The 27,705-nt window shown below is 43.2% G+C and overlaps 1 protein-coding gene across 1 annotated transcript; it reads left to right on the plus strand.

Moving 5' to 3' along the window:
* The first annotated feature begins 265 nt into the window (after window positions 1–265).
* REL (REL proto-oncogene, NF-kB subunit) lies at window positions 266–27,705 on the plus strand. The gene is made up of 9 exons (XM_074150405.1): window positions 266–403; window positions 3,617–3,765; window positions 8,052–8,143; window positions 18,793–18,933; window positions 22,834–22,938; window positions 23,258–23,470; window positions 23,816–23,884; window positions 23,994–24,068; window positions 24,735–27,705. Exons 1-9 carry the CDS (start codon window positions 311–313, stop codon window positions 25,523–25,525), a joined length of 1,728 nt encoding a protein of 575 aa, XP_074006506.1. The 5' UTR covers window positions 266–310; the 3' UTR covers window positions 25,526–27,705.

The following is a 27,705-nucleotide window of genomic DNA, read 5'->3' on the forward strand; positions in this document are numbered from 1 at the left end:
TGGAGGGAAGGGTGTCCTTTGCTAATTACTTAGATGGCATTGATACTTGAGGCTTTATTTAAAATGTGTTCTCTCCCCTTGCCCCTGCCTTCAACAGATGCATGTACATAAAAAGAAGAGTAGGTTGTCTGAGAAGGCAGACCAAGCAGAAAGGTCGTAATATCAGTTGAAGAGTCTAGATCTTGTAATTCTTGCGTCTTCTGCTGCTTGTTGAGCTCTACTGTGTACTAACAGTGAAAATGTTTTCTTTTGTTTTTAAGGTGGCCCTGAGCCCTACATTGAAATATTTGAACAACCCAGGCAAAGGGGCATGCGTTTCAGATACAAATGTGAGGGAAGATCGGCAGGCAGCATTCCAGGAGAACACAGTACTGAAAACAATAAGACATTCCCTTCCATACAGGTAAATACTACTTTTATCTATGAATTACCATTGCCCAGATTACCATTGTGCTTTAGCTATGTGTTGGACTCAGTGCAGTAAATAAAATACTTTTCTTTTCATGTTCTGTTATTCTTTCTTTGGCATGCAAATGTAGTTGCAACAGAGTGGAAAAAGAGTTCCTTGCTTCTAGTCATTGAAGATTTTGTTTCAAACTTGCAAGAGGAGAAGGTGTAGAGGTAGTTAACGAAGTGCCAGTAGAGAGGGAACTCAGTGAAGTTACTCGTTGTCTGGGAATCATTCATTATTAGCTTTTTCTGTATGCACATTTGTTCTGGTTTCTTAGTTATGGGACTTGGGGTTGGTTTTTTTTCTGCTATTTGGACCGCAGTATGAGTTTTGGGAGAGCTTTGAAGGAGTTTGCGTACAAAATTTGCAAAGGCTTTAAAAAGCTGCACAAGCATGAGCGCAACATGGAAGATGGCACTTTGTACAAGTGATAAAAGTAATAAAGTGACTTGCAGGCAGTGATTCGGTAATTAGGCTCTGCAAAAGAAACTACCATGAAGTACGTGAAGTCAGAAGGGGATACAGAATTTAAAAATGAGCTGAGAAAGGGGAATTATGTGGTCAGGGCACCTGCAATGAAGACAAGTTGGGTGGTTGCATTGTGGATTGGTTGGGAAATCCAGAATGAAGGGCTTCAGAGTAGCCCTAGCAGCTAGGATCAAAGCAGGCACAAAGACACAGATAGTAGAGGTGGAATGGAAGCATTTTGGCAGTAATTTTCATATATGGGACAAAGAAATGTGTCAGAGACCCTAGACAGGGAGGGTAAGGGAAAAGAATTTCTGGTCTCCTATTTGAAGTTTAAGTTGCTAGTGTTTCCTTGATGTCTTTCAATTTGGAGAAGATCTTTCGGAGATGAGATTAGAAGAGAAAGCTCAAATACAAAGTTAAGAGGACCTGCCATCTTGAAGTACATTACAGTGTGCAGGAACAGAAGCCGTGTGTCTGTGCTTGCAGCGTATGCAAGTATACAAAAAAAAAAAAAAAGTGGAGCCAAAGATGGAGTCTCTGGAATCACAGCAGAAAAAACAGGTATAGAGGACGTGAAATCTGAAAAATATGTTTCAGTCTGAGGCATAAAAGTTCTTGAAGAAGAGGGAGAGTTTGAGAAAGATAGCACTGGCAGTCATGTGTTGAGCAGCAGAGTGAGCCTCTACTACATAAAGCAACTGTGGAAGCTGGTCTAGCCCTGGAGCCAGAATTACTAAGGGAATAAGCAAACAAGAAGGTCACCCCCTTGACTATCACAGTGCCAGATTTGGTTAAGGAATGCAGGAAATGGAGATCTTGCCAGACTCTCAGCACTCTACCAATTGAACAAGGATACGTAGGCTGCTGGCAAGAGTCAGTATTTTCACAGACTCTCAGCCTCACGCTGTGTCAGGGCATGAGTTGACCGGGCAGTATGAGCCCTTGATTCCTCTCAGCCTGAACCCAAAAGGAAGCTGGGACATGGTAGGTGACCGTGCAATCCTGGCCATAGTTTGTTCTTTTTTTAAAGGTGACTGTTGATGACAGAGCTGATTGTTACTGATAGCAGGTGATTTCTAGGTGAATTCCTGCCTCCCTGAAGCCTGTAGGAGGCTTTAGTGCTGATTAGCTGCTAGGGGAGTCCCCTCTAGAGGTGGAAACATCAATGAGGATGAGAACAGAGAGGCCAGGAAGAGATTAAATTCATGGTGTGGTTGAAATGAAGAACATCAAGGAGGAACTGGAGAATCAAAAGTGGCTACATCAGGCTTCAAGTTCGAGGGACTGGGTGTGAAATGAGGGAGAAATGACGTAATAGTCGAAGAAGGAGTGGTGGAAGTTTTATTTTAAGGGTAAAAAGTAATGGTGGCTTGTATGAAGGCCAAGAAAGGAGCCAAATTGGAGACTGAAGAAACTAACAGATGACAGAAGCTAGAAGAGGTCAGGTCAAGTCAAAGGTCTGACATGTCAGCTGAAAAGGGTATATGATGGATCCTTGGAGTCTCAGGAGGAGGAAAGAAAGGGCTGAAGGAGGAGAGGAACAGTTAGTTACAGGGCAGGGGAAGTGGAGGAGGAGAGCTCGCCTCTGCACAAATGTGTGCCTGAACAAGTCTTGTATTTGCTTTCAAGTTGTTACACTTCAAACAATTTAGGCCAAACTGTTTTTCTTTCTTTCTTTTTTTTTTTTTTTTCACTCACCCACACAGCCCTTGGTGACTTCACTGGTAGCCGTCAGCAGGAGGGAAAACTTATGTACCTTAGGGATTTGTGTTGAATTAGGCTGACAACTGCTGTGAAGGCTGTAATAGGAGCTTGAGAATTCAGTGCCCCCCCTTCTTGAATTGAAGATTGAATATTCATATGAGAATAATTTAGAAAAACCTCAACAACTTGATAGGGGATTATGTCTTGCTGTATCTGTTAAGTTTCACTTTCACTACTTAGTGTTCATGCATAGGTAATATCCTTATCCCTGAAGCTTTAGGAGCTTTTTCCTAAGATCTTTGGAGCTAGCTAGACCTGTCCTTCAATAAGCATTTGTATGTGGTCACCTATGTAAAATTTTGCATCTTTCGCTGTATATGATAATGAAATATGTCCTGTTACATTTGGTCTTACAGCATTACAAGCTGTTTGACCTCTAAGCTTCTATATTGCTTCTGGCCTTTAGCACAGGGATGAATTCAACTCATATAAAGAGCCCTTGTAAGATGGTGAAGCAATGGATCTCCAGCCTCCAAAAAAAAAAGAGGGGAAGAGAAAAAGGTTCTTTAAAGCCTTTCAGACTTCCTTCTCATTCTTGCAGTAGGGTAGTTTAAGAGAACTGAATGGATTGGATGTTGAATGCTGGCACCAGCAAAACTTCATCATTACAAATAATCAGCTTTGGCAAAACTAGCAGGTGAAGTATGTTGTTTTACTTTCTGAAATAGATGAGATATACTTTTGGAAAAACATTTCACTTTTCAAATATTTTGCTAAAAAGTTGGGGGTTTAGTGTAAAATGAACAGAACTGAAATGGAATGAACAAAACTTCTGAATGGTCTGGCTTTTGTGAAGCAGTAATGCCATTTTCTTAGATGTGTTGTTTCATCCATAGAATATTTTGGATAAAACATATTTTTTTGTTACAGGTAGGGACTTTACTAGCCTTGATATCTAAAATCTAGAAAATATCTCACTTTTTTGGATAGATTCTGAATTATTTTGGAAAAGTCAAAATAAGAACTACATTGGTAACGAAGAATGAACCTTACAAGCCACACCCTCATGATCTGGTTGGAAAAGACTGCAGAGATGGCTACTACGAAGCAGAATTTGGGCCAGAACGGCGAGTCCTGTCGTAAGTAGTGGTGTTGTTTGGGAGTTTGATTAATTATGCAAGCGATTTGCTAATCTTATGTTTTGAAACACTGACTAGTGATTAAAAGAGCAATTAGTATGCTGTCTTTGTTGAAGTTTACTAATCCATCTCAGAGAGGGCAACTTCTCTTTGAAGTATTTCCTTCATTTTCAATACTTCACACACTCATCCATGGTCCTATTCCTTTCCTGCCACCCTTTTCTTTGTTCATTCTCCCACTGTCTGTCTCCTTTTCCTTTCTCCCACTTGTTTGCCTTTTTTTCAGTCCTGTTCAGTAGCATGTCTTACTCTTGAGTGTGACTCTCTCTTACATGTGAAAATTATGAGTAACAGAATAGGTAACAACAGCACTAGAATTAGTATTTCATGGCGATAAGAGATTTAGGGAAGTTCACGTGTTCCATGGGAGTTATATTTGGACTTCCTGGAAACTGGTGGAGAAAGTTTGTACTGGCTGAGTATCAGTCATTCAGAAGATAATGGTTGTGACGCATCTAGAAGTGTGTTAGTAGGTGTCACTGTTGTTGCTGTTTGTTTGGGTTAGGTTTTTTTTGAGTGAAAATACAGATTCTGCTCAGGCCCAGCTCTGTAGAGCAATGGATCCATTTGTGGATGCAGCAAGGAAAATTCAGGCTGTGTATGACATGTTTCTCAGTGCTATTCAGAGGGGATATTTAGAATATCTAAAATACAGTTGTATTTGATGGCATTTCCTTTAAGTTTACCAGTTCTTACGTAATAAAGGAAAAGCAGAGTAAACTGCAACAAATGTCGAGTGATTATTGCTGGAAAGGGGAATTTAGAATTGACAAGCTGTTTGTGATGTAGTAAATTTGGAAGTAGGCTATTGCTTTGGGGTAAACATAACTGAGCTGGGAAGAAAATAAGGTAAATATTTCAGTGTATAAGTAGCTCTTACGCACTGCTCTCAGGCTGATGTGATTCTGTTGATGTTAGTGAAATTACTCCACATGAACGTGGGTTTAGTCAGTAGAACACTATTAAAGGAGAGAACTGAAGACACGGGCTGTTTGAAGATGATGATTGCCCGATGGTGAAATAAACAGTTGCAATAGAGGAGATGCTTCTTCAGCGTACAGCCCAGGCTCAAGTGATCCTGAACGTGCTGCAGTGTATTCAGGTTGCATGTAGCATGTTGACTGTGCTGTCTTTCGCTGTTACAGATGCTAACAATTCTATTAGTTTATTGTTTTTAGCTCTGTTCACAATGCTGTCCTAATTGGCAAATGGTAGAAAAGGATTAGTAAATGTAATTCCTCTAATTTTTTCACCACTGTCATACCTCTTTGGAAAGGTAGGGCTATCCCTTCAGGCGCTTACCTTCCGTCTTGATTGTTGTAACCTCATCCTCATCCGCTTCCCTGCAAATAGAGTTCCCCTTCACCTTGTCTAAAAGGCAATTGCAAATGTCTTAAACTGCTAAGGGACCTTGCGCCTTCCTCTGACCATCCATTCACCAGCTTCTCCTTTGTTGTCTCAAGTCAAGCTTCCTCACACAAGGTCAAAGGATGTCAGCCATTCTAGCCCATCCCACTTCCTCCTCTCAGCCCTGCACCTTCTGATCCAAAGCAAAAAAGCTCAATTGCTTAACACCGTTTCTGGTTATGTATTACATTTCCTGGGTGCAGGAAGACACTGATGATTGTTTTTCCTCTTGGCATTTTATTGCACAAGGATAAGCGTGTAAGCACTAGGCAAGTCTGTAGAGAGACCATTACAGGATGTAATGTCAAAAAGCATTGGGATGCTCTGCAAATATTTATTTGCAAATTTTTATTTCATCTCCATTATACGTGTGCATCAAATCCTGTTCTTTGACATCATGCTGTATCTCCATTTCATTTAAGACACTTATGATGGTTTGCTATATCCGTCAATTCTTCTCAATATTGTTAGGTTATAAGCCCCTCAGTTTCTTACAAAATAGTAAGTGGGCTACTTTCACTTTATTGATGATGAGAAACTGAGCTTCAGTTGAGCTCCTGATCCTGATGGGAGGAGGCTAGAAACATTCTCTTTGAAATGTTTCCAGCATTGGTACACTCACTTTTTTTTTTTTTTTTTTTAAAACAAATCATTGGTTACTTTAAGATGAAAGAACGGTATGATCCATAATTGGATCTGGATGTTTAAAGTCATTTTCCTTTTTGTGGCTGGTGACTCAGTCTTCACATTCTTCTTTTCGAGTCCATGTTGGAGAAAAGCCTCATACAATACCAGTGAGCAGAAGATGTCCTCTCTTGGTAGTGGTTCTGGCTGTTTACTCTTGCTGATCATCCCAAATGGAACAAAAATCCAGTTTTAAAATTTTTTTCTTTCTGCAGGAGTGGAATTATTAATCCCAGATTTTGTGCTGGTCTGAGTAATTACTCTGCTTTCTGCTTGTTTAAAGTTCCCCATGTAGTTCCGGTTGAACAAAGTGTTTTGTTCTGCCTGTGGTATAATGAACTTTGTACTGCTGCCGAAACTTCATCAGAGCCCTCCCTGGCCAAAACAGCAAGGCAAAAGTATGAACGTTGGAGCTTGTGTGACTGCCAGTATATGCAGATTTTTACTTCCTAGTTTGCTGTCTCTCTGCAGGGATGATATCATAGGGTTTTTTAAATGTTTTTTTGTTTTGTTTTGTTTTGTTGTTTTGTTTGTTTTTTTTTTTTCTCTCTTCCTACTTCTCCTTCTCTCTTCTCGTTAGCTTGCTTGCTTCCTGTCAGCTAGCGTTGATGTGAAACCCCACAGCCTTGCTGAGGTTCTCAACAGTTTCTCCTCTGATCCGGCCTTCTGTTTAGCGATCATTAAATAGATACTTTCACGGTGACAGCGCATGTTTAAGAAAATGCTTATAATCTGAGAATTACAGGGTGCTTAAAAGCCCAGTTTCTGTCCAGGAGAGGCTTGAAAGGTGCAGAATAATGGCTGTCAGTCCTTGCGTAGCTGGGTAGAGCTTTTGTTCTGCGTATGTACTTGCTTGATAACTTATGGTGGATGGCTGGAGAGCCTGGGACTGCCAGATAGCAATTTGGGATATAATACGGAACCAGGCCTGTTCATGGACTTGCAGTGGGGGGAAAAGATGTAGTACGTGCTGTAATCAAGCCCTAAAAAAAGGTACTGCCTATAAGAGAAGATAGAAATAGGGTTCATCATCAAGGTACAGTACAAATCTTGAATGTCCGTAGCCACAGTATGAAGCCAAAGTGCTTTAGTGAATTTTGAGATGATATTGCATTTTATTTTTCTCTAAGTCAAAGTATCAAGTTCAGGTTCAAAAGGAAGCTTAGGCGTTCCTCTAGTGAATAAAGGTTTTGGAAGTGGAGTCTGATTGTAGAGGATTTGGGAACCTCTGAACAGAGTGTATTAGGCACAGGCAATTAAACTCAACATCATGCTAGGATAGTCTTGTTCAGAGCAGGGAAATGTAGGACTGTTCTTGAGGGTGTTGGCAAGAATAAGGAGTGTCTTTAGGTCTATTAAGATGTTTTGGTTTTTTTCAGACATAGCTAAAGCAAAGAACTTCTTTAGAGTTTCAAAGGAAGGGAAATTGCTGGTACTTCTGGAGGCAGATGCCTGCTGGCACGACCTATCTTCTGAGCTTATTGTAACATCATGAAACTCGGATTATTTATTTTTTTTTTACTTCCTGCTTTACATCCACTCAGCTTTGATGATGTCATGGTTTTTCCATGTGGGAAAGAGTCAGCTCGCCTGGGACTCCCCCCACCTCCTGCATTGGGGTGACCTGCACTCTTATGCAAATAAGGAAGAGCTGCAGCTCTTCAGAACTTTTCCATAACTACATGAGATTTAAAAACCTGTTTAGACTTGTTTCAAAAAACCTTTAAAATAGTGTTTGAAATTTATATTCCCTGATAAAAGCAGGAGGGCAAATCCTTAACTCATGCAGATCAGCAGGTTTATTAATAACAAAAATAATTGTCACTTTATCTGAAATTTAACTTTTAATCACTGTAGGTTTACTGTGGAGTAAAAATTTTTAATATAGAAATATATATTCTTAATAAAGAATATAAATCCTTTGGAATTTTATTTTAGTATTTTTTATTTCTGTTTCTGCTCTTTTAGAAAAAACTGCATCCCTACTTCTCAGATCTTTTACATCCTTCTCCAAATAAGCTTTTTTCCCCCATTTCTTACACTATATTATCACAGCAGTCAACATAAAATAATTTATTTAATATTCTACACTGAAGACTTCATTAGTTGCTGAAATCCTACCACATGTGCTTCAGTTTTCAGAATCTGGGCATTCAGTGTGTGAAGAAGAAAGACCTGAAGGAATCAATTTCTTTACGAATCTCAAAGAAGATTAACCCTTTCAATGGTGAGTAGAGCTTAGCTGGCTCACTTTGCAAGGGGGTGGGCTTTTGTTTGTCCTGCCTTTGCTTTTATGGTGGAGCTTTATTTTTTTCCAAAAAAATCTTTTTTTGAGAAACACTCTGTGTCCCTCCTAGTCTTTCCTCACTGTCATCACATGATGAATCTGTTTGGATGCTTTTTTTTTTTTTTCTCTTTTTTTTTTTCTGAAACCTCCAGCAGAGATGTGAGTTGCTGCTTGGACAGAAGCAAATTATGGAGGCAGTGGGATAGCAGCAGTTAGCCGATAGCAGATACCAGCCAGTTCAGGGAGCTGAAAGACTCCTTGAAGCTGCCCCTCGCTTGATTTTACAGCATGGGAGCTGGTACAGGCACTCGGGAAGCCCTCGGCAGTACAGGGCTCAGTCAAGTCTCAGACAAGTTGTGCTGCTGCAGAACCACAGCTGTAAGGGCCTGCCCACGGGCTGTAGGTTTGTGTGACAGCTAGGCTGTGAACTGCTCTCAAAAAGAGTCATCCTGCTCTTCCCTCCATCCCTGGTCACACACTCCTACTGCTTTCCTCACACCAGATACAGGGGCTGTGGGGCTGCACGGTGAACAGACTCAGCAAGTTGTTCCAATGGAAAACCAACCTGCAAAAAAAAAAAAAAAGCGTTTTCCCCTCAGATCAACTTGTTAAACCAACCCATCTCACAGCCACATGATCGCTAAGTTCAATGCACAGGGGGAGTGGGGAACACACAGCAAATTGTAGGGCCAACTGGAGCGGGACCAACACTTCCAGCATGCAGGCCCTACTGGGGGGAATTAGATCAAAAGCATAAACCCTCCTCAACTATTAATAAAGAAATTATTAATTTTGCTTAGCTTAGCTAAGCGTTCTTATGAATGCAGTTATGTTTTTGCTTAACAGTGGTAAAAGCTTGGAGATTTGTCAAATACTGGTTGGGGATGGTTTTTGATTTTTTTTTTTTTTTTTTTTTTTTTAATACCCACAGAAGTCTTGCTAAATTCAGGTAAGACCCTTCTTAGAGAGTTGAGAGCTGGATTTCTGGCCGGCTTCAAAATACATACCTTGCTTTTGTCCTGAACTGGGACAGAAAGAAGCATGTTGAACTTATACAGAAAGAGAAATGTTTTAGATCGCTTAATTTTTAGAACAGCTTTTTGGAGTCAGGCTGATGGTCCTAATGGTCCATCTAAACAATTACATTGGTTCTGATAATGTACGCAAATGTTTTTACATGAGTTTAGTCCCTCAGCACAATTAAAACAGTTTACGTGTTTTAATTGTTACCTTGACTCAGCCAGCTCTACCTTGATTTCAGACAAAAAGGGGAATTCTTCTGTTCAGCCCTCTTGGCTTTCTTTTTCTCCATAAATAAAAAATGAGATTACGTTTTCTCTTGTTGCCATGCAGTAAAAGAACGTGATAAAATCCCTTTCTGTACATGTATTTCACCAAAGAAACTTTAGCAACCGCAGAAGTAGCTCTGTTCCTAGTGCTGCTGAGTGTAATCCTGAAGGCGTGTTCGGCTGAACTCATTTGACAGTAGATTTTTACAGTGGTTGGCACGTAACTCCAAATTCACTAACAGTTTTTGGGTGATTACAGCAAGTTGCCCTTAGCAGCATCAGGTGAGATCCTGGGCTGCTTTCCACCAGTCCAGCAGCAGAGGAGAGCGCAGCCCTGCCCTGGCAGCAGGGGAGAGCCTTGCTTGGGTGACACACAGGGCAGTGCCCTGCTCTCGGCAGTGGCTGTGCTGAGAAGGGGCCGCTGGCAATCCCCAGCCTGCCTAATTGCCTTTCGGCACTTGTCAGCATGTCAGCACAAAGCAGAGCTGCCTTGAGAGTGGCCTCCAGCTGCTCCAGGGCAGTCCCACGCTAAGTAGAGCCCAGAAAGGCATAGGACTAAGGTCTAATAAAACAGGATTAGTGACAGAAATATTTTTATACGTGTACTTAGTTGATCAGAACAGAGTTTCATTAGCAGCAGTTGCTGTAATGTTTGCTGCTTGCTAAGATTTATAGTTTTATACATCAATTTAGTTTGTTTTTTAAGGTCAGAAGAGTTATCACTACATTCTCCAAGATTGCACAGGCTGTATTGTATCCATCCTGCATTGTGCTTTATTAATGTGTCCTCAGAAAGGCATCTGACTTTTCTGTTTTAGAGACATTTCGGAGTTAGGTGCATCCTCGAAGCAGGTTGCAAGTTAGTGTTACTCATTTCTTGTATGAACATCATAAAAGAGATCTATTGGAGCTGAAAACCAGCCTTCAGGGTGTTTTTGAGTTGGTTGTTTTTTCTTTTTCTTTCCCACCTTCTTCTGGAACAGTCAAACAGTCCCTGTCCCGAGTCTCCTTTTGGGGCAGAGGTTTGGTATTGCCCCTATTAACAGATGCAAAATGCCTCCAGCCTGCCAGCATATATATGACTTGTCTTGTCAGTAAGGGATGAAGTAATAGCAAGGCGTGGGTCCACAAAGTTGCATTCCTAACTTCTTTGTGTAAAGGGGCCATTGTCTTCCAGGGAAGCCCAGGTGCCACAGGCAACTGGGATGGCAAAGGGAGAGTGAGCCCTGACACAAATTCTGTAGTGGTGTCATCCCTCTTCCACGCCTTCCAGCACATGGTATGGCTGCACACTGAATAGGGGTCATAATCAGCAACAATAGGAAGTTGCTTGCTCAAGATTTAAGGGGGTTTTTTTAAGATCATTTTCTCCAGCACTCTTGCCTATACTGTTAAAGCAACTGACGTGTACCTCCAAACTCCGGGGTGAAAAGAAGTTGGTGTTTGGAGATCATGTCGTGTGTCTAGCTGGAGCTGTCTGCGTCTGAGTCATTCTGCAAGGGTAGCTGTAAGGCTGTTTCACTATGAATTCCCCACTATTAGCTGGCAGCGTTTATCCTTTGTTCAGTTCAGGACCAGCCGTGCCAATTGTGTGCGTTCACTAGGATGCAAGTCAGATGACTTGCATTCAGGTTGCCCCTCTTGCGTTAGCCTTGTTTGAAGAGTTGCTGTTTCCACACCGTCTCAGCACTTGTTCATGATCTGCTGCGGTCACAAGGTACATCCCGTATATTGTTGTCCTTTAATAAGCTGAACAATTCTAGAAATCTCTCGTCTCTCATCCCTGAGCGCACCAGGGAAGTGGTGTGCAGTGGCAGCCCAATGTGTAACTAGGGCTCCTTGGCGCGATGATGGTGATATAAATAGCACAGCATCCAAGGAGCAGAGTTACTCCTCCAGTGGAGCTGGTCCATGTCTGCTTTCTAGGGTGTTTGTTTTCTTTTGGTAGCTGTTGAGTTGTGCCATATCCTTGTCTTCCCGTCTACTGTCTGATGTACAGCCAACTCAAATTAAAAGAAGAGCCAGTCTCGAGTTAAGAGCTTTTGTGGGTGGGTGTGACTTGTCATAGAGACAACAATTGAATTAATAGCAAGTCGAGTTAATTATCAATGAGGAAAAGCCCTAAATGGGTTCTTTAAATTTAGGGGAAAACTGTACTTTGCAAAGTACTGCAAGGACTAACCTTTTTCTAGCCAAACGCATGACAGCACGAAAACCCTGCGCTTATTTTAGAGTAACCCAGAGAATTGCCAAATTTTAGGCCATTAATCGAGAGGGTATAAATAGGCTTTCCCTGGAGTTTGGCATATGTTTAAGGTTCCTGTTCCGTTGTAATTGCTGTTGCTAATGGGCATTTAATTCATTTTTAGGCTCTCCCCTGCACCTTGCCACTACCTCAGCTCCGTTTGCCTCCGCAGTCTTTCCTTTGCCGTTTCCCCTTTCCGCCCGCGAGCAGCTGACCCCGCGTTGGCTTCGCACTCGTCACCGTCTCCACGCCACCCCCCGCACGCCCCCGCGCTGCGCCCGGCCTCGTCCCCACACCGGTCGCGCTCGCTTCCTGCCCACGCGCGCACTCACCCTCTCCGCAGCTTCCCTCCCCGGCCCCTGCGCTCCTGAGACCCCCCCTCTCCTCTGACGCCGCTCGCCCACCTCGGCCGGGCTGGCCAGGATCCCCCTCTCCAGCCCGCTTGCTGCAGGGGAGCCCCTGCCTTATGAGCAAATGGGCAAAATATTACCAACCAGAAGAAGACTCTTAGCGAGAATTGGGGAGCTGCGAATGGTTTGAAGGAGGAAAGCATCAGAGTCCTCTGTAGTGAAAGCACCAGATGTTAAAAGAAACTTTAAACTTCTGTCCTTAAATCAAAATGAAAGTGTAACCCCCCCCCCCCCCCCCCCCGACTAAATTCTTAAGCTGAAAATCTTGGTAAGTGAGACTTGTCAGTTTTTTACGAGGCACGGAACAAATCTGCTTGAGGAAAGCTAGATGTCCTGATACTGACGTGACTTTAGCTTTTCCCTTCGGAAAGCCCTTTGTTCGTCTCTTCCTCATGCAAATGCTTCTTGCTGTTTGTGCTGATATTTTTATATTAACCTAAAGGACAGCACCTTTTCAAGTTGTTTAAAGATGAAAAGGAAAATTACCAAGTAGGGACTCAAAAAATGCTGACTTCTTTCTTTGTGCTATAAACAGAAACTGCTAAAAAATGTCTTAGAAACATACAGCGGCTGCTGGATATATTTGCTTAAATCTGTTCCGTTTTTACCTTTTTTTTAGTTTTGGCTTAAAAGAGGAAAAGAACCCAGATTCAGAGAAACATTGTCTAGGCAAAACAAGGGCTGAGTTTCGAAAGTTTTGTGTTCCCAGTTCTTCCCTTGGCTTTTGTATGAGGCTGGGCCGTTCCCCTTCCCTGTGCTTCTTTCTTCTGTAAAACAGGGATCCGTACACATCCGTACGCCGAAGCAGCCCGACAGATGTAATCGTAGTAGTTCGGGCATTTATTTGCTGTCATTATTACAGTCATTTGTACTAATCAACCCCCTTGGCTTTTTTAAAATTACCGAGCGTTGCTGATGCATGTTGTGTTTATAGGTACGGGCAAAGGTTTCTTTATTCTGCAGAACCGATTGAAATTTACCTCTTTGTGGATCACAGAGGTATTAGCCAGACACGGGTGCATCGGCAGAAGAAACATAGTGCTGCCACGATCCTTCCCTCCCCTTGTGCCCAGATTCTGCCTCTCTGCAAGTGCTCGTAAATCGTAGACCATAGATGGTATTTATGCCTCTGGACGTGTAGCTGAACAGCCTGACCACTGTCATCCAGTGCTGTGTGTCCAGTTGCTGAAGTCCAGGTGTAAATGGAGCACAGTATTCTGCTTTTGACAGCCAGGGACAAATAGTACACCAGGACCGTCTGCTCTTTCCTTTGCACCTCTATGATTGTAGCGCACTTGGAAACAGCAAACGTAGCATTGATCTAGCTGGTGAGGTCCCTTTTAGCTGTGTAGAGTTCAGCTACAGGGGACCCCAGTCAAATACTTGAGCCACGTAGTGTGTGCTTTGTCACTTGTCTGCTGTAGCCCTTCCTCAGGCTGGCTGCTATACAGCTACACAGCCATAGCTGTGGCTGCAGCGCGGACGTAGGCTGGGGGGAGTAAATTCAATCTGAAATGTTCCTCCCAGGCGCTGAGAGGGACCTGTGACCTGCACCCACTTTCCCTGATGGGTTGAACCTGGCATAAATCAGCCCCGGCACTGGAAGAGACAGTCCTTCCTTTCGCTGCCTCCGCCTGCTTCCGCCCTTTCCCTTGTGCCAGGGCTGTAGTGTTTGTGGGGACTGACTGACTGAAAACAAGCCTTTTCCTCTTCTCTTCGGCCAAGTTAGTTTTGTGCCAGACCAGTTTCTTGATCTGATTCACCACGTGGGAGCTGGTCCCGGTGTCAGAGTAGTGTTGGAAAGGAAGGTTGGGCAGAGCCAGCCTTTCACAGCAAAACCTCTGGCGTAAAACGAGTTAAACTGATCGGTGAGTATCAGGGCTAAGAGGGGGTATCTTTGTGCTCCAGGAGCAAAACGCTTGAGGCAAACCACCTCTGTGTCATCACCTAAATGAAACTGAGCTCCCAGCATATCCCTAAATTAAAAACCATCATCTGCGTAAGAGAAGAGGCGGAATACAGCGTACGGTGATTATTAACGATGTGTGTGTGTTCCTGAGCGGTCTCCTTGGTGAAGTGGTTTGGTTTGCAGGAGGCCATTCTCTTTGTTTGAGCTGTAGCATGGCTCATGTGCCCCTGCAGCCCCTCGTTGAGAAGGGAAGGTCACAAGATGTCCCTCTGCAGGGTAAACTGGTATTTTCAGCACAGCCCTCTGAGCGTGTCACACCACATCGTTTGCCCTGGAAGTTTCCATGCAGGTTAAGTTTAGATGCTAGAGTACCTCCGACTCCTCCCACTCCAGAAGTTTCTGACATCATTAGTCTAGAAGTTGGGTGGAGGGATGGATGTGAGGAATCTGCTATTTAATCAGGTATCGCATTATCAGTCAAAAAACCCAAACTTCATCATTTCTCTTCAGTGTTTAGAATAAACTTTCACTTTCCCTGTAACATCATTTTATGAGTAAACGTCAGAGCCCTTAATCCCCCAGTAATTACATCAGATAAATGGTATTTTGTTGGCCTTTCTGGATGTTGAAGACTGTTAAAATAGTAGAAAACATTAGAAATTAATAAACAGGAACAAACAGGAAGCCTGATCTTATCGTCATCTCTAGTTTTGTGCCTGAACTTAAAATTGCGTGTTGGTGGGTTGGACCCAGAAAATCTCGACTTTTCCGTTACAGAAGCAAATCCAAGAAGTTCTGTCATTCGGTGGGAACCCAACAGGGCATCTCTGGACTTCACTGACATAAACCCCTGAGACAGGGAGAGCCCAAACCTAACACCCGTGTCGCATGAGCTGCGCGGATTCGCCAGCTCAGGTTGGAAGGAGTTCGTGGTTTGGCTCGTGTGGGGTGTTTTTGTGCCCACACCGGGACTGTATCAGTCTCTTCCCATGACAGCAGATGATGGATTAGAGAATGATTTCAAGTTCTTTTTTATTAAGTTGGGGAATCAGCGTTTCTTTCAGAAGAGCTGTAAACAGATTTATAAAGAAAGGATTTACTAGTTCTTGTAGCCCCTTTCAGGTTGAGCAGCTAATACTCCCCAGGAGGTGACTGTAACTCTAGATACCTTTTTTTAAAAATCCTATGGCCAGAATCTTGGTGAGTGGGGTTAGTTTTCTTTTTCCATTGTGCTAGTGGTGCTTTTACGGATTTTTTTATCCCATAATTAACTTAGCATTTTAATTCTTTTTAAATATTGTCATTTCTATGTGTTTGACTTGCTGAGCATTAGTTTTGAAAACTCTCCTTCCCCTTGTAAAAAAGCTGTACTTAAAACATTCCTTCGTATGCTCCTGTCTGCATAGACAACTATGGAAAATGAATTTCGGCCAGGTTAAGGCTAGTTTTTTATTAGATTGGGCCATCACAGGAGCATACTTAGATTGTTGGTCGGATGCCAGCTCTTTCGGTTGGGTTCATATGAAGACAGTAAGGTGTGGTACCACACAGCGAGAAGCAGTCAGAAGAGGAAGTTGAACTCTTGCCAGAAACAGAGTACTTCTTCCTTTTATTCATGTGTCGTGTTCAAGCCTTTTTTACCGTATCTGCATCATGCGATGTTTATACTTCACGTGCGTAATGTCCCTGGTTTCACTAGAGCTGCCTGTGTGGAGCTTGCCCAGGTTGGAGTGGCTGCTGCTCTTCTCCAGTCCTTTCTCTTCCCAAAATCTTCAACAGCATTTCTTAATAACTTCAGGTTTGTCAGGTTTAACCCCGTCTGTTGTTCTTCTGCACAGAAGTTGGTGAAATAACACCGAATGACACGACCATCCTCCATAGGGCCATACTCCAGGCATTAGTCAGTGTGTTTGTCTGCCTCGGTTTTGTTTGTTTTTAATATTCTTAAGGTGTAAGCCAGCATCTGTCCAAGTTAGTGGCGACTCTCAAATTGACTTCAGAGGGAGCAGAATTAGACGTTTCTTAAAAATAACAACATTTTATTTTGTTTGGATGATTGTCTTTTAGGTGGAAATACGTTTTGAAATTGATGAAAGCTGTTCACTTCTTTATACCAAGGTGGAATCCAGCCTCTCTCTATTTTTTAAGTGTGTCATCACAAGATGGAGTTGCAGCTGTCGTCTTCTCCTTTTTTTGCTCTGCTATGTTCTTCTCATCTGGATAAAAATAGCCCAAGAGGAATCAGTCTTGACTGAGCACTTCCTCTTTGAAAATACAGATTTTTAAATTGTATTAAATCATTTATAAGAACATGCAAATTAGGAGCAGTGTTTTTTGCTGCAGTACAATGAGCTGTGTACAGCAGTTCTGTTTCTTGCACTTATTGGCACACCACACCTTTCCTGTGTCAGGTGGTTACAGAGATTTATTGGGAATTTGCGAAAGTTCATAGTATAGGAAATGATGTAATTTGAACATTAGCATTACTAATTTTCTCCATATCGAGTGTATTTTTGCATTTATAGAGTTCTCTTAAGCTTTAAGTCTGCTGGTACTTGTTTGTGAGGAAGAGGCTGCTGCGCCTGTGGAAGAGGCGGCACAGGGCTGTGCTGCTTTCACCTGGGAGAGCCAGGCTTGATTGCAAAACCACAGAGTCCTCACGCTTGATTCAGAGTCAAAAGCTAGATCCAGATTTTGTGCTTGGCTTCTGTCTACGGGGAGTTGACTTAGACAAAGGTATCAAATCTCTGTGCTCAATTTCATTTTTAAGAGGTTTGAAATCGGACTACTGCCCGGGCTCTTTGGCCGGGTCCACGTGGTCACTGATGGCTCATACACCGCACGAGCGTAAGCCCTGATGCCAGGGTGTCCTTGGGAGCTAATTGCCTGCTGGCCACGTCAGAGTGTGGATTAGAAGAGTCACCTGAGCTGATGGGAGCAAAGCAGCATTGCTCTGCTGATTAGCCCTTCTGCAAGGTGCAATCTAGAGAGGGCACTTTTCCTTTTTTTTTATTCTTTAAATCAGGGTGTATCAAGAGGCCGTTGGGCTGCGGAGTCTGCCAAACCTGAGTCAGGCTGAACAGCTGTCTGTTCCAAACCTGTTTCCTAAAGATCCTGTTTTATTAAGTTAGCAGGTCAGCTCACGAAGCACCTTACATTCTAAAACTTTGCGTATCTGGTAATACGGTCAGCCACCGACCTGCGCAGTGCCCACTGGCAGAACTCTCCTGGGCACCGCTGCTTCTGAAGTTACAGATGTAGTTGCTGCTTAGTTTCGTACTCGCTGGTGGTTTTGTCTTGAAATATTGCAGATCATGGACTTCTAAAAGGGAAAGGTGGTACGATTTCTCTTTACAGTAGAGACCACGAGAAACGGAGATATTCGGAGCACAAGAAAGACTGAAAATACCAGTGGAAAGTATTGTGAGCTGAGTGCATTTATTATTTCACACTATCAAAAGGTGAAAGGAAGAAATCACTCAAGTGGGGATTGTGGGATCCCACTCATGGCAGGGTAGAGAGCAACGCAGTGATAAATGTTAAAGGTCAGGGCATTGCAATCTAATCAGTACGGTGTGACCCCCAGACTTCTTATCGCAGGCACGTTTAATCTTTTATTCTTGCAAGAGGCCTTTGAAAGGGCAGGGAAAGGAGTGAACTTGAGAGGTTGTGATCTGTCGACTTGGCAGATGTTCACTGTAGGTAATTGCGGGGAGTGTCTAACTGTGCTGAACTGCCGCTTTGAACAGTTTTGGAGAAGAGAGCCACTTTAAATGATTTTAATTATCAGTACTTCCACTTAAATGAAATTAAATCAGTTTCTCATTTTGCTGGCATTGAATGTCAACATAATAATAGTTAATGTTTGACCTTAGAGGAAAGCATCAAATTCGGAGAGGGCCGCTTTTCCCAGAATCACCCATTAAGCCAGGAGTACATGAAATGTTCGGTAATGATATCCCAGATCCTATGTCTTGAAATTAAAATAAGTGAAAGAGTAAACACAACTGAAATGCTGAGCTTCAGTTATGCATTACTGTGTTTTACACTGGGAGGAATATGTAAGGAAACAGATCCTTTCCAGCAAAAATTTGCTTGTTGTGTTATGAAATTATATCATAATGACACCACTAATTGCTATTCTCAAAGGTACTGAAGGACCACAGGTGTTGATGGGAGGGAGGAGACGGTTTGTGTTGTTTTGGCTTCAGTCTTGCCCCAAGAACTGCCTTCTCATTATTCTTCCATCTCAGTTTCTAGAGGAAAATAATGATACCATGTAGTGGAAGTCTCTTATTGTTGCTGAAAACCTTCCTCTGCGTCCTAGGACTTACTTGAATTGAAAGATTTCTCTACAGCAGCAGCATTCGTCTTGTAAATTTTATCATGCACAAACGAGAGAGAAGCATGACCAGGGAATGACTTTTAAACTACAGATACGTGAAATTGGGCTGGAAGACAAGGTGAGGAAACCAGACACAAGAAATAGCAGGAGAACTAGGACAGTTTAGCCCTGTTTGACGAAGGGAAAGCGTTAAAGGCTTCGGTATCTTTTGTTGTGTACGAGGAATTCATTCCTGCAGCCCCTGGAAAGCTAGCAGGGACTAGGGCGCACGTTTCGTCTGCCTTGGCAACACTATCTTTTTTACTGGTGGAGATTCATCTCCAGTTTGTTAAAGAATTACTGCTGGGTTTGGTGACTAATCTTCAGTCGTGTCTGTCTTTCTGCTGTTCAGTGCCTGAAGAACAGCTGCACAACATTGATGAGTATGATCTCAACGTCGTCCGCCTCTGCTTCCAAGCTTTCCTCCCCGACGAACACGGCAACTACACAATAGCTCTTCCTCCTTTGATTTCCAACCCCATCTATGACAACAGTAAGTACCAACTCAGTCAAATGTGCATATTTTTTTTCCTTTTGTTTTTCTCTTTTGCTTGGGATGAAAAGTGCCAGGCCAGTTTCTGAGGTCTGTGCCAATCCTCGGGGCCACTTCTGTGGCTCGGGGCTGCTAGATGCGTGGCTAACACATGGCAAGTCAGTGAGCAGGTACTCAAAAGCTGATCCCAGGTGAAGTGTTGGCCCAGCAGAGTAAGAACTGTGCGGTACGGCCATGGAGTCACACATGGGGGGCTTTTTCAGCCCTTGTTCACGTGGCTCAGCAACGACTGCAAGGACAGGCCTGCTCCTGACATCCCAAGCGGTTAAAATAAACAGTAGCAAGGTGAATGGCTGCCCCAAAACTGATGTGTTTCCATACACGGATGTCCTCTAAAGCCTGTTTGTACCTGCGAGGAGTCTTGTCTTTGCCTTGTGAAGGCTCTGGAACAGGACTCGAGAGAGAGATTTATCCCAGCAGGAGACTGTCTTAAGGCTTTTTTCTATTCCTTTTGTATCCCGGTCAGTTGCTATTTTCGGTGTATACGTAGATAAGGAGGGAATGTTTGATCACATTCCGAGAGTGTGCAGAAGTACATGAAACACTCCTTCTTGGCACCGTTTTCCACATTGCACAAAACTGGACTTCCTATGGCTTTGGCAGGTGGCTTCAGTGGAGGATTTTAGCCCTCAGCGTGTGCTGGACTTCTCTTCTGGAGAAGCAGCTTTTAGTAATTGGGAACTTTTTGGCAGTGGGTTTTTTTCTATAGTGAAAGTATTTCTACACTAAATATTAAGGCCATTACTTTAGCAGAAATTACTGGATAAAACGAGGTATACATTTTATGTAGTTGATATTAGAATTGTATTGATGTGGGCATAACCACTATGAAAATACTGAATGTGAACTCAGGTGGTTTTGGTATTTTTAGAGTCTTTTCTAGAATTATCTAGAAGTTGGAACTGTGTACATTGTGTTACTGAGAACCCTTGTAGTACTAAAGTAATTAGGGTTGAGATAAAATTGATGTACAAGATTTGCAGCTATGTCTCAGATGCCATTTAGAAATGTGCCAAATCATGATTACTCGTCTACGTTGATTGACGTCAGTCTTTGCTAAGCTGCTGAAGTGACAGATAGCTGCGTGGTGGGGGAAGCTGGGCTGTGGGCTGTGGGTGTGTGTGGGTAGCTTCTGATATACCATAGGTATCTAAAATCCTCTACGTAACGTAGCAGCGGTGTAAATAAAACAGTGCGTAAGTGCAACCACAAATCATAAAAATTATGCTGCTCATCTGGAACAGCAGTTTCACATCTGAATTTCTTTTTAAAATGTTAGCCGTTTTAAACCTGCTCTGTCATCCTGAACTGGGTAAGGTCAGGTTACAACTTTAGATAAAAGATAAAACTGGAGGGTACGATGGGCTTGGAAATCCTCGGTTGTTAAGATTTTCAAGCTTTTGCAGATCTGTCCAGATCAGGAGCAAAAAGGTTTTTGGAGGTTTTCTGAAGATCCATTTGCACATTTTAAATCTAGTATTTTCTTCACATTCTAATACTTCATAGTCTCCACCTGCTTGGAACAGTAGAGATACATAAGAATAATATGCACATAGTACAGAGGCAATCACATGAGCAGAGACTGCAAGTGTATAAAATTCAGGCAGCTTCTGTTTTCAGTTGCTTATAATGTTAACTGGTTTTGAACAGAAATTTCCCCAGTTGTGTGTCTTACCACGCTGAAAACTCTTGGGGAGAGTCAAATAAAGCAGCTTACTGTTTCTGAGAAATGAGCGTAGGGAGAACGTGGTGCTCTGCCCTTGTTGAAAGTGATGTGATTTTTGGTGAGAAGCTTATTTGTTTAGGGATCTGTTACCAGGGTGGTGCTTTTGGGGAGAGAGGAACAGGAATTGGGCAGGAGTCGAGGCGACAGGGAGGCGAGGGTGTGCACGGGGGAGGAGAGATGGGAAGCCACACGGCGTGACAGAGAATGTCTCCCTCGGAGGCTGCTGCCAGACTCGGCGTTCCTGCCCAGCACTGGGGCAGAGTGGTGCATCTATGTCTCCTGGCACTCGTGTTGCTTTCCTTTATCCTCCCTTCTAAACTCCCCTTAAAATTAAAGATAAAACAACCAACTCCAGCCTAGGAGACCTTCCCCAAAACCTGTTAAAAGGACCCCGAATACCATTCAAGCATACAGAAGTGAAACAAAGGTAAAATTAGGTTTCTCCTTGCAATTCTTAATTTACCCTTCCTGTGAAAAACGCACGATGACACTGTCAGTCATATGATCCTGTGCTGTTTCTGGGTTTGTTTTGTTTCCCCTCCCTTCAGAGTTTCTGATTCATTCAGCACATGAAGTGGCATGTGTCATGTAGTGAATGAGGCTGTAGCACCCACTTCTCCTAATAATAATGATAGCAGTAGCTGCAGATAGTAACTACCCAACTGGGGTCTGGCATGAGGTTACCAGGAGCTCTTTGAAGCGTAGTCTGTTGTGCTACAGCCTACCTGTACGGTACCATGAAAGACTGGGCAGGAGTTGACTCAAACTGAGAGGCTAAAGTAGATTATTATTTTTTTTTTTTGACAGCGACACACGAGCTTTAGTTTTGTATTTCATCTCTGTGCCTGGAACAGGGAGCTCATGGTGGTAGAGCCTCGTGTTGCTGTGGTGGTAGGAGGATCAGTTTCTGGGTCGCAAAGCGGCATGAGCTGGATCCTCCCAGGTGTCTTAAATACATTTGGAGTTGATGTCTTGAGGGAAGAAGATGAGAGAATTCCACAGCACAGTGTAGTTTTTTTCCATGGGGACTGGAGGGGTGGAAGAGGGCGCAGTAAACTATGGATATGGTCACAGACAATAGCAGAAAAATGAGCATCAGTTACTTTGTTAAATGAAGACGGAGTCTTAAAATTGGTACTTGATAATGTACTAAAAAATATCAACACAGCATATAGGGGCAGGGGGTGAACTTGAAATTCTAGAGAGAGTTCTTCTGTTCTGGGATTTTTTTGTTTGTTCCTTGTTACTTGTGAATCACCGTATTGTGACATTAGTGCCCTTTTAAATAAATTGTAACAGAGCCCACAAAGCTCCAAGGGGCTGTTCTCTCTTGCAGTTGTCTCCTGTCCAGATTTACCCCGCAGGAGATCTGCTGCTACTGAATTGGGGCCAGGCCCCGTCAGGCAGTGCTTGTCTCCATCCTGCATGGGTCCCCCGTAGCCGTCGGGCAGTTTGGATGCAGTGTGGAAACTTGGGTGGTGGTTCATTTATCACAACATACAACACTACCAGAGCTTGTGCACAGGGCACCTGCAGCTATCATGAGTGCTGTCCATGTACAGCCCCAGCTTGGAGCTGAATTTTGAGCGTTTTTGGGGTGAAATCTGCTACCCTGAGTAAAGGCATGAAAGTTGAACTCCTAGACCTGTTCTCAGGCACCTACAGGGGGTAACAGAGGAGAGGTTCGGTGGCCAAACATGTCTCAGAGAGGGGAATTTTCTTCACTTGCTAACCCAGCTTTTTCCAGAGAAGCATGACTGTTCCAGGTAATCAGTCCCTCAAAGAACTGCTTTGAATGCTACAGCTTGAAGGGCAGCAGGGCCGACCACAGTAACGTCATTCCGGGAAGTATTCTGGGACTAGTGTCGGATAGTTCAGGAGCAAGCAGCGCAGCCATGCTGGTATCTTGTGTTGGAATATGAGCAGCTGTAGGATCACAGAACATCAAGCCCTGTATTTCCTGTATGGAGCGACTTGTGGAGTGTGGATTTTGGGGTATCACACCCCTCCTCCTGCTGCCTTCCCTTCACATGCCTTACCTCCCAGCACCTCACCCTCAATAGTGACAAAGTTACAGTAATTCTTTACCATCAAATTTGCCTGTTTGTTTCCAGGAGCTCCCAACACAGCAGAATTAAGAATTTGTCGTGTGAACAAGAATTGTGGAAGTGTAAAAGGAGGAGACGAAATATTCCTACTGTGTGACAAAGTTCAGAAAGGTAACCTTGACAAGCGTTGGTTTTCTCCTCCCTTTATCCCCAAAGGCTGACACTACCACTTTCTAGCTGGGGAACTTAAGCCCTTCACTGCACTCCTGTGTGAGTGGTCTGGTTTGACAGCTGGACAGAATGGCTTTCAAGTTCAAGGGCTCTCAGCACCTCTGAAAGATATTCAGTGCCTTCAAAGTTGAGCCATTTACTTTGCATCTGAATTCTGAGTCGGACTCCTTTCAGTGTTCCCCTTCCTGCCTTTTTTCTGCTACAAGTGTCCAGTTTTCTTCTCCAGCTTAACAAGCGTCTTATGTTTCTAATGGACTAGATGATATAGAAGTCAGATTTGTCTTGGACAACTGGGAGGCCAAAGGTTCCTTCTCACAAGCTGACGTTCACCGTCAAGTTGCAATTGTGTTCAGAACGCCACCGTTTCTCAAAGACATCACCGAGCCCGTCACGGTGAAGATGCAGCTGCGAAGACCTTCGGACCAGGAAGTCAGTGAACCTATGGATTTCAGATACCTACCAGATGAAAAGGGTACGGTTCCAATTAGTTGAGTTTCTTAAAAGCCATTATCAGTGCAGAACTCGTGTTGATAGTAAACAGTAGTTTAAGTAGTAAAAATTCTACAACACTGCTTCTACAATGTAGATTTTTGGTTTTTAAAAGTAACACTAGTCAGTTTGCTGCCTCTTTCAATGAAAATACGAAGAATCACTGTTAATAACATTGTCTTGGTTGGTGCTGTCACCTCTGAAATATTTTTCTTAAAATATATTTTACTACAATTAGGGCCCATCTAGTATATGTTTTAGAAACTTCCTTTATTAATTGTATCAGAGAGAACCTTAACACTTTTCCCTTCTACTCCTTCCTCTGTAGATCCATATGGCAACAAAGCAAAAAGGCAAAGATCGACGTTGGCTTGGCAAAAGCTCATACAGGACTGTGGTAAGGAAAATATTTGTCTTTTTCTCGTTTGAATGAACTTACATTTAGATAGAGTTATTCTATATAAAAGCAAACTTTGAGTATAGACTCACGCTTTCTTCCACTGCAGGATCAAATGCGACAGAGAGGCCCAAGGTAGCGCCGTTCCCCGCTGTCACTCCTGAAGGGAAGCTGATTAAGAAAGGTAGGGTTTTGTACGCACATCCCAGTCCGGCAGCGGTTTGCAACAAATAGTGTCTGATTGCTGTGGGGAAGGGCTGGAGCTTTTTCAGGGGGGCACTGGCATTCCCAAGGCAGCAGTAGCATCAGTCTCTTACTTTTCCTCCTCCTCTTCCTCCTCCAGAGTCTTTTCAGAGCCTCAGCTGTGCTGCAGCTTCCCCTTTGCACAGGAGAGGGCTACACCTTCTTCATCTTTAAGCATTGCTCGCTTTCAGCCTTAATTTAGATAACTACTGATTTTCTCTGTGTTCAGATACACAGCCCTTCGAACATACACTCAGTTCCTGGCCTTATATCCTCTTTGTTTGAAATCCCAATATTCTCTTGAGGGTTTCTTCCTGTAAGATACCGGTACTTTTGGCTATACAAATTAAAACCATCAGTTCTTTACTTAAATGTAGCCGTCACCTTCCGCATTCACCACAGAGGGGTGAGGTGGCTAGGTGTCCTGTTGCTGCCTAGAAATCTGGGGTCCACCCTGGAGAGCAGTTAAGCAAGAATGAAAGTGCAAATGCATGTATAATCTTGCTAAGAGAGCACTGGGTTTGCTTTGCTTTTTACCATTTGTGATTTAAAAAAAAAAACATAAAAAAATGGCATTAAAATGCAGTCGCATCTTTGCTTTCTGTAGAACCAAACATGTTCTCATCCACACTGATGATGCCGGGGCTCGGGACCCTGGCCAACACGAGTCAGATCTACCCTGTCTGCAACCAGCTTCCCCACGCGCCCGCGCAGGTGGGGCCAGGGAAGCAGGACCCCCTCTCCTCGTGCTGGCAGCAGCTGTACAATCCCTCCTCCTCGGCCGGCGGCCTGCTCAACGCGCACCCCCACAACAGCTTTGTGGCAGAAGGGCCTCAGCCTGCTGCTCAGAGCGGCGGCGCACTCCCAGCTTTCCCCGACAACCCTCTGAACTGGCCCGAGGAGAAGGATTTGGGCTTCTACCGGAACTACGGCAGCACAAACGGGATGGGAGCCGCGGCGGCGTCGACTGCAGACATGCAGAGCGTTTCTAGTAACAGCATTGTGCACCAGACTCATCCCATCAGCGTCTCCACAGCCAGCATCGTCAGCATGGAGACCGATGACATGAACTGCACTAGTATAAACTTTGAAAAGTATAACTCGGTGTTAAACGCGAGCAATCACAGGCAGCAGCTCCCTCAGGTGCCTCCCGCCTGCCCGCCCGTAGCAGCCCCGGGCAGCACGCCTTTTAATTCGCAGTCTAACTTAGCTGATCCAGCAGTTCACAGTTTTCTAGACCAAGAAGTTTTGAGCGAATCAAGACTATCCACCAACCCCATCCCAAACCATCAGAATAGCATCGCAGACAATCAGTACTATGACACCGATGGTGTCCACAATGATGAGCTCTATCAGTCCTTCCAATTTGATAGCATATTACAGAGCTATAACCACTGAGCCGGGAGTGTCGGGCTGGAAGCGGGTACCTAGTGCTTTTCAGCTGGCTAGCTGTGGGGAGATGAGTAACTTACCCTTCTGGAGCCCCTGCTTTCTCTTTCAGAATGCTACTATGCAAGTTTCATGACATAACTTAAGGTTACCTATTACAGCCTAAAGACTGGTGCCCATAAAGAAGAGAGGTGGGAGTAGGGTTTGGGGTTCAGTACCTTAAAAGTACCTTGTATATGTATTTTCACACTGTTGGAAAAGGGAACTCTTAACGCTTAAATCTTCCTTACCTTTGGGGACTGTAAAAACTGGTATCTTCAGAAGGGTTAAAATTTCACATGCATCACAGGGTTAAAATTGTTTGGCTATGGAAATTAAATTTCAATTTTGATAAGACAGAAATTAGGAAAAAAACCTGCACATGGGCACTCTAGTTCACTAGACTCACCAGACAACATTAAAGTTTTACTCAACTTAGAATCATAGAATGTGTTGGGTTGGAAGGGACCTTTAAAGGCCATCTAGTCCAACCCCCCTGCAATGAGCAGGGACATCTTCAACTAGATCAGGTTGCTCAGAGCCCCGTCCAACCTGGCCTTGAATGTCTCCAGGGATGGGGCATCTACCACCTCTCTGGGCAACCTGGGCCAGTGTTTCATCACCCCCATTGTAAAGAACTTCTTCCTGATGTCTAATCTAAATCTAATCTACTTGAAAGGTTTAGGTTCTTACTGTTTTTCTATAAAATATTCTTCTCCTACAACAAGATAAGGTATTGATTTTTCACATTTTCACCACACTCCATTTGCTTTGAAGGCAAATTTACTCTAAAATTTTTTTAATGACTATGTCATTGTTAGATATATTTTAAAAGACCGGAAGGTTTGAGTTTTTTAATAGACCATCTCTGTTGTAAATGAATCACTGCACAAAAGACTAAGCAGAAAGTAAGGACTTCTCTGCACTTCATCCAAAGTGCGCTATTTTAAATGACAAACCCCTGTTGCTTTAGGAATGGAGCACGCTGTTATTTCTCCGGAAGTTTTTTTGTGTGTGTGTGTAGCTGTGACGTGTACGTTATTTTGAACTGCAGAACTATGTTGAGCCGAAGCATCTACCGATTATTTCCTCAGGTATCCCGGCAGTTTCCTGCTATGCAAGTGACTGCTTAAAAGAAGGCTCAGATACTGCCTCCCCACGCCCCCCTCCCAAGAAAGCTTTGGGGCAAACCCAGAGGCAGTCTTAGGGCAGCCTCATATAGATACACTCAATTAACAAGTTACGGCCATTTCAGTCTATACTAATTAAAAACACTCCTCTATACTCTGTATCAGAAACCAGAACTTCCCTCCTTCCAGTTGATTCCCAGTCTTCATGCCTAGCCTGAGTTGCGAGGTGTCCACTGACAACTCGCATGGATGGAACTGGCTAGGTAAGACACTCTACTCTGCATTACAGGGCTTTGCTAGTTTATAATTATTTTTTAAGAAGCAACACAGCAAGAAATATATGACTATTTCTTAAGTTATACAGCTGGTTTGTATGGCAAATAAGGCTTAAGAGTGTAATTGTTACTGTTTGGCGACATGAAACTGCACCATGGAAAGAAGCAATAAAAAAGGCACACTCAGATATATAAAAAACAAAAAACCACAACCCCAAATCAAAAAAGCCACTTGAGACCTATAGTTGTACCTAAGGCAGAAAGGAACTACAGAAACCCGTCGTGGTTTATTGGAAAGCAATGATTCCTTACCTGCAGTAATTCATTGCTTCCAAAGGACTAAGGTGCTGCTGCTGAAATGCATTACACCCATTACATGGGTTTGGCAGAAATTGCTCCTTAGACAAGGCGTAGAATATATACTTTGGAAAACTGCTTCCCCTGACTCCAGGCACACAACGCAGTGAATTGACTCTCCACCTTTTACAGCAGTTTTTCCTCACTTCTGCAGAGCTCCTCTGCAGTCTTAATAGAAAGACCAAAGAAATACAAAGAAAGCTTGAAATGTGGTGTTTATTCAGTTTTTTTTTTGAAGTTCTCAATTTTAAGTATATTAAATGTAAACATTTTACTCACTTCATAGAAAGCTCTTTATAGGTACAATTTGTTTTTACTGTATAATTAAATATTTTCAAAGTTCTGTTTTCCTTTGTAAACGAGTCGGTTTGGTAATTAAAAAACTGGT

The sequence above is a fragment of the Numenius arquata genome, chromosome 7 (genome assembly GCF_964106895.1).
Source record: "Numenius arquata chromosome 7, bNumArq3.hap1.1, whole genome shotgun sequence".
Classification (NCBI taxonomy): Eukaryota; Metazoa; Chordata; class Aves; order Charadriiformes; family Scolopacidae; genus Numenius; species Numenius arquata.